Genomic DNA, 15708 nt, shown 5'->3' with positions numbered 1-15708 from the left:
AGTAAAAGTTCTGAAGATGTACCAGTTATAACTGACCGCGAAATCAGGAGCAAGCCCCCGGATGTGATAATCAAACTAAAAAAGACAATAGAATGGTTGGTTGGTTGAATAAGGGAAAATTGGTGCACCGACTACGAAGTCATTTCGCACCATGACTCAAGGGCCCATCATAAAGACCAGATGGTCAAGCAATCAGATGGCTCGTCCGGTGGCATTTACAAATTCCAAATTTAGAAACATTCTGGGGTCAGACAATAAATCGTCCAGTACAAAACATACGCCCAATTAAAGAGAATTGAAGATAATGTTTTTTTATTGAACTGGCCGTCCCGTCTGATCAAAACATACTACTAAAGGAATCAGAAAAACAATCAAACTAGAAGATATGCGGAAACTAGAAATCGCCAAGCTTATGTATCAGTTCCACTGCGGTCATTGCCCCGACTATTTCAATGACTTTTTTACCTCGGAATCAAAAGCGCACAAGTAGGCTACAACACACGCGCGTCGCGCGTCCACGTCATCCAAATATCATATGATCGACCGAAAAGATTATCGTTCTAGCAAATATGCATGACCTGACCTCCCGCTGGCCATCCGATAGTCGATTAGCATGTCCACATTCAAGTCGAAATACAAGCAATTTCTACTAAATAAATACTATTCCGCCCTCAAGATTACCTGACCACGACCTGACCTATCGATCTCGCCTTCCGTGACATACCACCCCATTTTTGTCGCTTGCTTTTTATTATACTATCTTCTTTTACTTTTTCATTCAGTGTAGCCTACATGCCTCCTTTACATCGCCTAGGCCTAGGTGGGTGTCTGATTCCAAAGACTACTTCAAGTCGTTTCCACACTTTCCTATCTTTACATTCTATCGCATTTTTGTGGTGTATTGAATTGCTAAATTAGCTAATAAACCTAACCGAAAATACGCAGACCTTAAAATGGAATGTGTGAAAATGTGGCGATGTAAAATAAACATTGTTCTGATACTCTGATATAGTCCTTGGCGCTACAGGGGTCATAAGCAATAAACTCACGAGACATATCCAACAGATTCCGAGAAACGATCGATTCGACATGATCAAAAACATCACGTTATTGGGCACTGTACATGTTCTTCTGAAGACCTTGAATGCACCACTGGACTAAAATTACACTTGTGCACGTGAATCAAAGCATAATTTCTGTAATTTCGATTCTCCATTTTCAATCATCTCTACCCCTGCTCTGCAACCCTTGCCAATTCTTCATCTACCGCAATTCTGTAATCTGACCTCTTCATATATTGCATAGGAATAACAATTTGACTGTATTACTGAAATTTTAAAAATTTACGGCCATCCCGCCATTTTCCTTCGGGGACAGGTTGCTCCCCTGATTTTGTGTGTATGTACCAGTTTTACTGTGAATAAAGAATATAACAATACTTTATAACACTATATGGCATATAGTGATGTCGGAGAATTCTGCTTGTTATGTCTCGCTATTACGGATGTAAATATTAATCTGGTTCGCTTTCGACGAGTTGCGTCGTTATGAGAGACATGCTACGAATGACTCCAAACGCACTGTGATCAATGAAGTGTACCCTTGCAATAGTTAGGGGCGTGAGCATCATCGTAAAATCGATTTGTGTTTTGATTACCATTCCGACGTAATGTGTTTCTGTTTGCGTTCGTGTTCACAGAACACCCGAACATTAGGGGTTAGCACCAGCTCTCGTCAACATATTTTTTAGACGCACGACAAACAGTTTCAATTGTGGCATGTCGTGCAAATTCCTTCCAGTTGTTGTGACAGGTGCTCCGCCCAAGGAGTCCGAAAGAAACGAAACGAATTCTATTTTCCCGCGTAAGTACTCCCTCGAGCCTACAAATGCGGTTAGTTGGAGCCAGATGAACAAAGTTTGGACAACTTCAAGTGGGTGGCTGAGATGATTTATTCATGGGTGAAGTATGAATGTCGCGACTCTTTTTATTTCACCGGCCTCTCAGATATGCTATAAATATCTCCAAGGGGGTCAGTTTACCTCGAAAGGACGGCATCATGAGTTTGAACTGTTTATCTTTGCTCGCGAATTGTCTACTCGCGTTGATGGCTAACAAAACACAGCTTCCCATAACCAGCTTTACCGCGGGAATAAACCCATGAATCTAAGGGAGATTTTGTGGATTATAATGACGCATTTTGACAGATGAATTAGCCTCGATAAAGTCAGACCTACGCGTAGTGGTAAGTAAATACGTGCTTCGTGATTGTCGCACGCGAATACAATGAAATATGTCACGCCTAATAACATGAAACAGACATTTTATGACATGGCATATTCTCTAATGGACCTGAAATCTAATCAGAATCTAGTTTGCAATTACCTAATACGTCAATTAGCTCTGCTGTGAGTTGATTATATCGTTTCGCTTATCGATTTTGTCTCGGCATCGGTTGTTAAATATTTGATTTTCAACCGGACGCCAACTTACCTAGCGTTCCAGTTACAAAGGCTTCTGTGGTCGGATGACTTGATGCGTCCATAAATGTCAATGAACAACCCATTAGGGTCGGAGAGTCAAACATTCCCACTCAAAGGACTTCCGTTTCAGCGACCACCTACGCGTTGAGATCTATAAAGCTAACACACATATCGTTTGCGTTGCTAAACCAGCCACGTCAATGGTAGGGAGTTCATGTATCGGCTCAACAACAATCAAATTCGAATAAACATCATTATACGAAAGTCCCATTGTATTGTTCACGAAATCGTTATGCATACGCAAGTGAATACAGGTCATAAGGAAAAAGAGCTGTTCTCTTCACTGAAGGCGGTTGCGCTTCAAATCAATCTCGTTCCGAATAAATCTTGCAATGATATTATTAATCGCTGTTGTCGCGATTTCTAGTACCGCCAAGGATTTGTATCCGCAACAATTGCTTCGCGTAAAGACATCAGAATAATTTTTATGCGTTATCGCTTGTACGTGTCTACCATGATACTCTATCGACGGGATCTATTAATGTAAATATGTCGACAAGCATCCGACCAAAATACTTCTTTGGAGACCGGAGAATTATATTGTGAAAGCCTACAATTTGCTCCTGTAGGTATGCTGGCACAGTGCATGATGACGACACAATCATTTTCAACGTTTTGTATTTCTATGTTCAGTAGAAAACGCATATTTCATTACAAAAATTGCAATAACACCAAGTAAGTGCACTTGTACTGTATTTTTTTTTTCAGAAAGTCGAGCAGTCTGCGAAAAGTTCGCATCATTACAAAAATTGTGCAACTATCGATTGTCGGTTCTCTGTTGCCATATAGCGGTTGAATATACGCCATCGGAGAAACAGAAACATTGGATCACAATTCAATCTATCCGTTATCGGCGCTAGCATTTTTATCGGCACAAGATACATAATGTAGAATGCGATAAACAAGACTCAATGCGAACTTATCGTTGGTAACATTTAGTTGAAACTATTCACGAGTGTTCCGAGGCATATCGTAATTTTAGGTACTTTCATATATAGGTCATCGCGAGCACATTGGCCACAGATGTCTGTGGTATATATGACCATGAGCACACTGTGCATTGGGTAGTGATGAGTACTGAGCTGTACCGATGATTTGCTCTGATCTTAAAATATAGGACAAGATTCTACCAGACTCTTAAGTGAGAGTAGGCCTATGTCAACTGTATAAACGCCAGCTGGAGTATTCTGCTTGTCGACCGATATACCCAACATATCCATCCTCAAATTGGGAATTCATTATTATCAATCATACCGACATTGGATAATAGAAACGCAAAATACTCTCGCTAGTTGGTTAGCAAGCATTAACAAAGCATATGTGGTTGGTATAGTTGTTCAGCATGAAAGTCAATATGACATGCTGACGCCCATGCTACTTGATCTTCAATTATGACGTTTTCGGAGAGTGCTACATCAATATTGCAAGCACGAAGGATTTGTAAATTATTTATCCTCGTCGACGCTGCTTGATGTTCATCTGACATCTACCATTCCTGACACTTTTTGACTAGGTCTAGAATTGCTTTGCTGAGCCATTGGCGTGCTTTCCCATTCGCGTCTGCATGTCGTGATCGGTGGAAAATTTAACTCTCGTTAGATTCGTTCACTATTGCGTCGCTGTTTGAGGGTTTGTAAAGACACAGGGTGAGGATTTGTAACACCAAGCATAGCACCTAAAATGAGGAGAGAGGAGCACGATAAATGATGTGTAAAACGTAACAAAAATGTACAATTGCATGTGCACTTGTAGGCCAGTTTATATGGCTTACCATTTGGGAGCAGATAAGATAGGTCATGTAAGTTGATACTCGAACAGTGTCATACGCCCTGCACGCCCCCAATGATCCACATTCAGTGCTCCACGATATGCAGGCTTTATCGATGATCCCCCCCGTCAAAATTCGCCCCGGTATAGTCCCAAGCAATGTGAACACCAACCTCTGCAACATATTACCAGATGATCACCGAAACTGGCGTGGGAAACACGTAGAGACGTCGTTCGTGAAACGTGAGAATTGCACATACCTGCAGGCTAACGGCAGTCGTGCGTATGTTGAACGGGATGCATCTTATTGTAGCTTGTAAGTTCGGAGTTGTCTTCATGATCGTAAAGAGTGTCATGATGAACACGGCCGCAAGGAATGGCCCGAACCAGACGCAATTGTTTGCATTGCACTCCCCCCGTACCGCAGACCGTGCAAGAGAGGAAGTTCCTCCAAAACTACTATTGAACTTGCTCTCGGAACTCGGTATGCAACTGCAATCATGGTGATGCTATAAAAGATTCAGCTAGTTTTAACTATTGTCCTCTAATGCACCACTGTTACGATGACGCATTAATGAAAATTATCAAAGGTAAACCAAATGCACTGATTTGTGAATGATATATTAGCCTCATGTGGTAACGAACTACTTTTGGTTGAACGGGGTATCAACTATAACGCGTTATCAGTTTCTGTGCCCTACCAACCGACTGCTTTTTATAATATTTGTTTTGTTTATATAGTTTCGACTACAACGGACACCGTATATTATTGAGCACCAGTAATTATCCTTAGACATGCCACATATATACATCAACGTCAAATATAGAAGAAATAATAATGCATTCTTACTGTTCCGTTGATTGTCGTTCGACACCCAGCGTAGCAAGGCGAAAAATAAGTAATCTTGTCGCTACCACAAACGGGATCAAACGCGTCCGCACTGCATCCACAACTCACACTGCAATTAGGTGCGGTTGGCTTCTCACCCACAGACAAGGTTGGTCCAACGAAGCCTATAAAAAGCCTAGCAAGTAATGACTGCGGCGATGGATGGATACGTGGAAGCATACGTGTCAATTAATACAAAATTTAGGTTGTTCCATTGCTATTAATGTATATGGATTATGGCAGTGGTTCCCAACCTTTTTCGTCTCGTGCCCCCCTTGGCCGATATTTGAGCTCAAATTCCCCCCCTATGAAAAAGTTGCCTGTGACTAAAAAAATGTACTTTTTAACGCGCAACCATTTGTTGACTGAGCAATTAATGGCCAAACATATTCAGAAATGTCCGAACTATGGCGAATGCGGACCACACTAAACTTTGGTAAAGTACAGTCAAATTGGACCTGTTTTTGACCGGTCGGGTAGCCACTGACGAAAAATAAATCACCAAGTCCGCTTGCTATGGACTTGAGTTGAATCGATGAATTTGGTACGGTATGTTTTTCACGTTAGCTCATATGTTGGCTTAAAAAGTTAAACAATTTCTCTAGCGGCCTTGTTTATGCTGAATTCGGCTTGACGTTTTCCTGCTTAGTAGCAATTTGGTCGAGAGGCTGTCGCGGACCCAACGATATAGTCTCGTGAGCCTCACTTTATCAGGGGGTGTAATATCTACGGAAGGCATTTAAACAAACACCTAGCTTGAAATCCGCCAAAGAAACATACACAATTTTAAAGAACTAATTTCTAACAGTTCTATACCATAGAAATCTAAAAACCTTGTGAACCCAGTGTATCTTCCAATACAATGCCAAAACCAGATTTCCCCTAAAAAAATTAAGCCAGATTCCCCCCTAAAAATTTCAAAATTCCCCGCCGGTTGGGAACCACTGAATTATGGAATAATAATATACTATTAGTCAAACGTAGCATATAGGCGTGGATCCATATCGAAAAATTAAACCAGGACTAGTAATTATTCATATTTTAGCACCGCGTGCAGCATACCTGTGTTTGGGCAGTGCATCAGAAATCCGAACGAAGCCACTATCGCGATAACAGTACACCAAATCATAAACTTGAGTATTCCTTCAACGGTGAGTTTGAATTTTGTAATTACCCAGCCTCCTACAAACTGACCCAGAGCGGCACCGAATATAGCTGTAACTCCTGTGGAAAACGGTGAAGTTGTAAATTACACCTTGTGTATCAATGGTATGGCGAAGTTTACCGAATGTTAGTGATGCCATTGATATCGTCACCCCAAACACGGAAGCGATGTACTTTGCCCCGAACGTATTGAATCCGTATACGAAGGAATAATTGATACAGCTGCTCAACGTGAGTGATACGTACGGCAAATTTGTTACGAGCAACCACATTATCTTGGGCGCGTCCCTCCAACTGAAATGTCGTTACGGATGAGAGAATGCATGCCTCGTGCCATTCCTATTCCGTGCACTCTGTGCGAATGCCTGGCATGTTGTAATTGTTGTCTTATTGCGTTAATATTAGTCCACAAATGATAGGATGTACCACTCCTCGATACTTCAAGCCTGGTAATTGGTACTTTAATTACCTCTTGTTACTGCAACTTTAGCGGTATTTTACAATCTTTTTAATCCTGAGATGTTTTGCTAATAGGTAGTCACTGGCTCACGCATAAGCACCATATTAGATTGAGACGATATGTACGTTGGTGTTCTGATCGCTTTCCGTTTCACGTTTCGGTCCAATTAAAATCATTCCTAATAATATTTTGAAATATTATAAGCATACTTCCTCGTCTAAAACTAAAGTCTAGCTACGCTATAGAGTGCATACTGCATATGCTAACTACAAAACTCGATTATGTTTTTTCATTTACTGTTTTGGAAATATGTTACACCATCGCAAACAATAGTCAATGCTCAAAGTGCTCACTGCTCACCTTCTGCCGAAGTTCTCATCCCGAGATATGACTTTGACCGACGCCTTGTTCCTATGCACTTCGGAATTGCGATTTCCACGATACCTTGCAGTCCCGGGCAATGTTCTCGGGAACATGGCGATAAATATCGATAGTGCGATGCAGAATATCCCAACTACGAGAAAACCGATCCACCAATTTCCAATCCACAACGCATCGCCGGATTTTGCGTCAATTCTTTGTAAAATATGAGGTTTTATGCATTGCGAAGTGATATAGTGACGCATTGCACGATACTGAAAGAATTCACTACATGGCTAATATTGACTCAATGAAACATCTTGTATTCTTACTAAATCTCCTTTGCGGTTTGACGAAGATGGAAATGCGTATCTAAGACCTATAGTTCGCTGGAACACAGGCAAATTGGTAATGTACATCATATAATGCAAGCGTGTACCGACCCAGTCAGGGGCCTAACAACTTCCGTTAAATGTTTACTTGGATGTTGTGACGTGATCTGTTTTACGCCATTATGGATGCGTCTATCTGTGCGAACATCCACGTATCTACAATCTACATATGCGATAGCTAATACCATCATTATAATTACTTGCTTCACAAAGATATGGAAATACGGATTCATGATGCCATAGGTGTTATGGCCTCGATTTGAATTTGTCAGCGGCGTAAATGACCATAGCAGTACAAATGCCCCGAATGTTGTCAAAATACTGCAATGGTGTATTGTGTTACATATAACATATACTATACTCACGTTGAGTTTAGGTATGTGTATGTGCTTAGCAACGCACTTCCGATAAGGTAACCTGCTGCTGGTCCAATCGCTCCCATTGAATAATAAATCCCTGTAATTATATAAGGTTTTATTCAAAGGTATTTCATTACATCATGGATTACAGTGTCATAGCGTATAGTCTGTTGATGATCGCGTAATCATGTAATGAGTATGGCCCCCAGCACATTCCGAACACTGTCGCCTGAACGAGCATATATTTAAAATTAGCTGCTGCGATACGTTGTCGTGAGATTTATGGCATGTATACCCGAAACGGTGGATCAATTACTCCACGATCATCATCGATCATTTGTGTTTGATTATTGTCTAAAATTGAATTAAGAATTTACCATACACAACCTTGTAATGCGATCGGAACGCGTATCATCACTTTCCGAGTTAGTGCACTGTGGCATTGTCTTTATTTAATCCATTTATAGCCAGATGATTTGATACAATTTAACAATGAACTCGGCGAACCAGGATGCAGACTCGTAGTGGAAGGTAAGCGCCGCATGTGCTCTTTCAATATTAAATAACAAATAAAATATGGCAGCATTCTACCATGGCCTAACATGTCATGGTCATAGTTATTTGCATATATTTGTTTGTTCGTAAGGGTAAAAATAGACAAGATTGGTTCGTAAGTTACCTCCGTATATGGCGGAATTTTTCTGCTTCACGTTTTCGTCGATGTAGGTAATTGCGATGGTAAAAAGCGGAGTCGACCCGAGGCCAATCAGGCCGTTCGCGAAGAAAAATAAGTATCTAAAAACGACGCGACAAGATCTACCTCACACTCGTGCGGATCATACCAGTCTTGCAGCAACTCACCTGTAATTCCGAAGATTTGATACGTGACAAGAACCGACTGTATCGTTCATGCCGCAAGTGGAAGCGCTAAGCGGGGAAACTGGGTTGTAGACAGGAGCGGTGAAGTGCGGCAGGGCGTACAGCACGCAACCAAGCCCCATCATAAAGGTGCCCCATCCGAGCCATTGCGGCTTGAATATTCTGTCCCCGGAGAATGCTATGGCCAGCAGCGCCAGGCATGTGAAGATGTCAAATCCACTCGCGACGACTGCGCTTTCTGTGCTCTGGATTTGGAATCTGTATAGGAAAGCCAATGTTGAGAAATGTAAATATGTAAATCTTAAGAATAAATAGATACTAGACAGCCTGTTGGACAACTTCAGGAATTCCAGTTGATTGGTTGTCCGAAACACATGCAATATGCAGATATGCGTAGCCATGATGGAAACATTATAACTAAATAGGCGGAAATTGAACATGACCCGCGATGTCACTTAACTGCATAAACCGACTTTACCGTCAACAATCATATTCGAGAACGTGAGGGTGGTATTGTTGCGAAGACATGATTTCGGACATTGTGACGTGACGTTGTTACGGGCATCGCAACAATGGCCTGTAATCTGGTTGCAGTTTGATGGAGACACATCGTTCCGTATAACAACATAGCCACGGCAACGAAATGAGCAAATGGCTTCTCTTTGACTTTCCAACTTGAGTATTTATGAGATCGTTGGTTTTCACTACGTCACTGAGATTCGTGCCATCATGTCTAGAGCCCGACCGATATTTGATTGAACCGATACCGATAAAACCACGTTCATCGATAACGACGATAACCCAGATATATTCAGCCGGTGTCAAAAAGAAATGGCATCTAACTTAAGGCGCGTTTCCAAAACTTCATAGCATTTATTTAAACAGTTATACACCCATTTCTATGCTCGGACTCGAAATAAACTTGAACGACTGCATGTAGTCATCTGTAATAACAATTGGTCGAGACGTGGTCATTTCATGATCCAAAACAACTTCAACTGCACTCTAAAAATGATGTGGTCTCAAATTGAAGGGCAAAACGAAAGAAAAATGTTGGTCCCAGCCGTTTTCTTCAGAACGTTACCGTAATGGAGCTGTAATGTATTGAAATTTCCACAGATGCATCACGCTTCAGCAGTCACGCAGAGAACGAACTTTGTATAGTTGTCACTTGTCAGCCGATGTTATGAAGGAAATAGAATACTCTAGGCCCGATTTTGACATAAATCTCCTGACTGGACATCTTCCGTTGAACGCGGTATCTAAACCACCTTGGCGTGTACGACATATTTCCTACATAACATCGGCTGACAACTGTATAAAGTTCGATCTCTGCGTTCTGCTGGAGCGTGATGCATCTGTGGAAATTTCAATACATGACAGCTCCATTACGGTGGCGTTGTGAAGAAAACGGCTGCGGCCAACAGATAATTCTAGTTGTCTAATTTCACTAAATTAGAGCGAAATGCGAGTAATCTAATTCTAATCTAATTTGTGAAATATTTCTGTGCTCTAATTCTAATTATAATCTCATTTGTGAAATGCTCTTATGCTCTAGTTCTAGTTCAAATCTAATTTGTCAATTGTTCCTATACTCTAATTTTAATTTTAATCTAATTTATTGTTTTCCTGAAAATGCCTCTTTGTCCGAGGCATTTTGCAGCGAGTTAACAAGAATATCCCTGTCGCGCAGGAAAATCCAGTGACTAACCGCCATCGCTTTACTTACACCGTACAGGCATGGCAGTTATTGTGACGAATAATAGCCATATTGGCATAGTAGCTTGTAGTCTGCGAACAACATTCTAGTTTTCATCACAAGTGGAAGTGGAAAAATATTTCGAAACAGAGAGTGAGAGCATGGACTGTAAATCTGTGATGTTTTGAGTTACTGGAAAAGACAAAATCGTTTTCCTCGTCTCAAGGTTGCTGCTCGAGAACTCATAGACATGGCTGGAACATCATCGTCATCGGAAAGAGTTTTCAGCCATGCGGGAGAACTCTATAGTGCAGGGGTCGCCAACTCAAAACGAATTCCGGTCACTTTTAAAATTTCGTGGAGGCCAGGGGCGCAAGAATGCAATATTGAGACAAAATAGGCCACACAGTTGGGCAACCACCTTTTTTAAAACTTTACGTTAGAACAACGCCATGCTCACTACTAACATAGGCGGTGGTCATGGTTACCACAAAAGAAGTAATATTTTATTAAGTAGTACAAATACAACAAGAAATATCATGATCACAAATCTCATTATATTTTGATCTATGAGCTGCGCACGATACCTGACCAGTGACTACGCTTTCAAATCAATTTCAACATTTCAAATGCTTTACTTCGCGATCTCCGAAAATCACAAATCAGAACACCGGCGCATGTGGCACTCGTGTTGGTGACCGCTGGTATAGTGCAAAACGAGCCAAGCTTGGTGTAAAGACGTTAACCATTATCATACTTGGGGGAATTCACTGTGATTTGATATGAACTGTACTTTGATTTGGGCTGTAAATATATTTCTTATTTAAAATTTCATTCAATTTCAAAGTTTTTGCGAACTCAGTAATTCTAGTTCTAATTCTAATCTAATTTGGAAAAGAACTGAGTAGCTCTAATTCTAATTCTAAGCTAATTTTGAAAAAGCTGTGTAGCTCTAATTCTAATCTAATATGGAAAAAATGTTTTGCTCTAATTCTAGTTCTAATGTAATTTGGAAAAAACTGCGCAGCTCTAATTCTAATTCTAATCTAATTTGGAAAAGCTGAAAATTTTCTAGTTGTCCAAGTCTGGACATGATGGCGCGAATCTCAGTGACGTAGTGAAAACCAACGATATCATAAATACTCAAGTTGGAAAGTCAAAGAGAAGCCATTTACTCATTTCGTTGCCGTGGCTATGTTGTTATACGGAAAGATGTGTCTCGATCAAACTGCAGCCAGATTACAGGCCATTGTTGCGATGCACGTAACAACGTCACGTCACAACATCCGCAACAACACCACCCTCACGTTCTCGAATAAGATTGTTGACGGTAAAGTCGGTTTATGGAGTTAAGTGACATCGCGGGTCATATTCAATTTCCGCATATGTAGTTGTAATCCTGGGAGAAACTCTCACGTGTGCGAGAGCATGGTCCGAAACCAGCTGCTTCACTTTCGCTCGATAAGGATCGGCACTGTTACAGTATCTCGTAGGCATATTTTCGAGTGTCGATGATCTCAATTATCGGTAATGATTTTGCTGTGACAGTCATTGTTGCTCATGATCAACCGCTTACTAATTTTCCTTGGAGTGACGCTATAATTTCGCGGGAGTCTATAAGGACCATAGTGTGAACAATGAACATCAATAAGGTTTGACGACTCGTGGTACAATGTGCTGCGATTCTATTGCTTTATTACTAAACAATCCTTCTACCATGTGTCACCATAATAACTACTCTGCGACAATCACGTATATTGCCCAGGTCTGGCACCCCCAATATTTTACGGACTGTACTAAAATCCAATGGGTAATAGTTTTGCGTCTGGTCGTTCTTTTATGGTTGGGAATTCACCATTGGAAATATTTTGCGTTTGAATCTTGCACGAGGACCTCTCGACTAATTGATAATAAAATATAATAATTGTATGTGCTATATTCGGAACAGAATCAAGATTGTTATAGCAACCATCGGGTTCGGGCTCATATCATCGGTTTCGAGCCAGATACAAATACCGAATTTAATTCTGCGATTGGCAATACGGGGAGGTTCATTGTATTATTGGGTCTTATTTTATTGTTTCGCGTAACTTGTAAATCAACTGAGACCGTGGCGGAGATCTTTGCTCGCTCGCATTGAATTTAGTGCTGCACTCAGTTATTAACTTTAACATGAATGTATTCCAAACAAAGAAACCCATATTATATAATGTTCAGGTGAGGTTGCGGGTTACAACACTAAATAGTATCATCCGTTATGATACGATGAAGAAATATTCTGACGATTTAATTATGTAGCTCTCAAATGCACGTATATTTAGTTATTCATTTCAGTGAAAAACCTACAGAGCATCTTTAATGTACAAAGGACTCTCACTCAAAAGTGGTACAGTGCCTCTTCGATTTCGACACGCAGTGCGCTGCTGGATACAATACCTAGTTCGAAACATTTTGTGGAAAATAACCCAAGCTGGCGCGACGGGAGTGTTTTAACGGGGAATTACCGATCTAAAACTACACGCAATACATTTTACATTAAATATTATTAACTACTTCATTTATAAAAATACGTTGCAAATATCGCCGGTATATACTCTCGCGCACTGCGACGAAAAAGTTTGAGATTGGACAGATTTTGTCGACTGGTAATTGGCAATGAGAACTGCGGGCGCTGTAGCCGCCAAAGTTAAGAATCACTCATCTACAATCAATACGTCACAACATATCACACACGCTATTGATCAAAAATCCCCTCCCCCACAATAAATACAATATTTAAATAAATAAATAAATAAAACATTTTCTAGCGTCAAAATTCAAGTTGGACGCTTCTGGGGGTATCGGTAGCTGAAGATATATTATGCAATGGACTCGGCAAATTACTATCGCAAAACGGTATGAAAATAAGCAACGCATTCCCCGTTGGAAACTATATAGCTTATAAGTTATATAACAATACATATGGTGACATTTAGTATATAACCACTTGCCCGCTGGACTAGTAAGAGATTGGCATTTCTCGAGCGATTTGCGTCACTCTCTAGCCACAACATCATAACCAAAATATGGACCGGGGCCGACTTCAAGTTATTACTATTTATTAAAAAAGCGACTGTGCAGTGTGCCTATGTCCCGATCCAAATGTTAGCCTATAGAAGAGCTAGGGAACATATTCTGACATAACCGATGATGATGATAATGATGATCAAATTCCTTGCTGTAATAACGTTTGATATCGATTGGAAGCACCGTCGCTGGGATGAAACCAGAAGACTTCCTTCCTCAACCTCACGGTTTAGCGGCAAAAACTCAATATGTGTAGAAAAGTCCGCAAATTTCCCATTTCTCTGGAAATAACCTATTAGCAATCAATTACTGCGGAAAGCGTACCGCTTTTCAATCGTGCTGATCACGGCGTTGAACAATCCGGCGTTGACGAGACCTTCCATAAACAAGGCGAAGCACAAAAGGGTGACTGCGCCTTTTGCATTGTTGAGGAATTGCATGCATCCGACTCGGCGTCTGCAACGAGACGGCAATCGTTGAATATGCGGGAATTGTATTGCAAATGGCACATGATTGACAGAAATAAATAAAGAACAGCCACATCAGAAAAGAAGAATTAATTAGCTCGCTACATTGCTAGCTTCGACCAATCTCCAACAGAGATGCCGATGTCACAATGCATCACGAATATAAGCACTATCGTAGCACCGATCCGAGTATCGAGACATGAGAAATGTGATTTCTAGTTCAAATTCGAATTTTATATTTGTTTCTTGTCATCATTTATGAAATCCAACAATTAGTACGAAGCTACGCACGTCAGCTGAAATGACATTTCTGTGGAGCTGTGATACAAATTAACAATTTAGCGATATGACTTCGTTTTTGCTCGGCTCTTATCACTCAGGCATTTCTTTGGGCCCAGCGTCACAGTCATGGTGCGCACGTCGCAGCATACGCGCAATCAAGGAATGGATAATTAGCGCTTAAATGGAGTTATAGAGGATAAGCGATTTTCATTGCGCCGCAGGACATAATATGTACCGTACAGTGTACACGTTGAGTGTATCATAATAAATTGTTACCGGCCACAGAACTATGAGTTTGAACAACAAGTCTATAATTCTGATTCCAGTGACGAAATAAAGATGCAATCGCTACCTCGTTGATCTGTAAGCACCGCAAATTAATTCGCATCCGTAATCGTCTTCTTCCTTGTTATTGTTTGGTGCTCTCGAAACAGCGTTCTCTTTTGGATATCCTGATTCCTCCATGTGAAAAAGATTAGGCACACATATACAGATATTCACTAAATAATCTACGGCATCGAAAAACATAAATGCATAAATATGATAATTAACGCAATGTAACACGTTCTCTCTTCTGGATACTGACGATCTCATACGTGGCGCGGTCAGGTGCCATAGTAATACCTCACCGACCCAAACACATCTTCCCCGAAGCTTTGAACTATTGAATCTATCTAGCTTCATAACAATCATAGAGCACGCTCCAGTGCAATAAGTGGGCCTTGCATTCGGTAAAGCTCCAAAAGCGATGTACCGTCCAACTACATAAGGGGGTACTTTAAACTAACTTTCACCATAACCTGCACTACATCGAAAGTGCATGACACTGAGTCTGTCGTTGACGATTGAGACTAACGATGACGGTATATACTCATGCTACGTATATGAGCTATATATGTCTGGGTAGGAAATTAACGCCGAGTGATATCATCGATCTCTAATAACATCGGGTATAAATCTTTGAAACCCTCGATCCAAATGAAATGCTTGCACATGCACATAGATGCTGCGCGAATATGACGTGAGAAGTCATCATCATTCCGTAAGTACTGCTCCGCAAAACATCATGCCAACAGCAGTAATTACTGATTACAGTCAACTCGCCTATATATATTTTTTCCGGAATAGATGCACGATTCTAAAGTATAGCGCAAGCATACGGTGTAATTGTATATAAAATGCAAGAGTCAAAACATCGACATACGGCGACAAAACCTTTTCTTCTTCCGCTGCTATTCTGTGGAGCAATCTTCCTGCTTTTACCAGACTATCTGACTCACTAAATGATTTCAAGGGTAAAATCGAACACTACAGCAGTAGGCTACTAATATTCTCCTTTATTCCTAACAACAATGCACTCCGACTTCTATACATACGCTTTT

The 15708-nt window shown here is 40.8% G+C and overlaps 1 protein-coding gene across 1 annotated transcript; it reads right to left on the bottom strand.

The window, feature by feature from the left end:
• Nucleotides 1-3060: 3060 nt before the first annotated feature.
• On the bottom strand, nucleotides 3061-15651 carry LOC145441757 (solute carrier organic anion transporter family member 4A1-like). The gene is made up of 12 exons (XM_080319696.1): nucleotides 14679-15651; nucleotides 13902-14033; nucleotides 8795-9070; nucleotides 8613-8728; nucleotides 7940-8030; nucleotides 7183-7398; nucleotides 6484-6656; nucleotides 6261-6422; nucleotides 5160-5323; nucleotides 4570-4818; nucleotides 4314-4484; nucleotides 3061-4217 (listed from the first exon to the last, which is right to left on the bottom strand). Exons 1-12 carry the CDS (start codon nucleotides 15017-15019, stop codon nucleotides 4128-4130), a joined length of 2181 nt encoding a protein of 726 aa, XP_080175822.1. The 5' UTR covers nucleotides 15020-15651; the 3' UTR covers nucleotides 3061-4127.
• Nucleotides 15652-15708: the final 57 nt, after the last annotated feature.

Source organism: Botryllus schlosseri, chromosome 6, assembly GCF_051294905.1.
Source record: "Botryllus schlosseri isolate E-star chromosome 6, Bs_hap1, whole genome shotgun sequence".
Classification (NCBI taxonomy): domain Eukaryota; kingdom Metazoa; phylum Chordata; class Ascidiacea; order Stolidobranchia; family Styelidae; genus Botryllus; species Botryllus schlosseri.
Note: the sequence above shows the minus strand (reverse complement) of the source record. Positions and strands in the feature narration are given on the sequence as shown.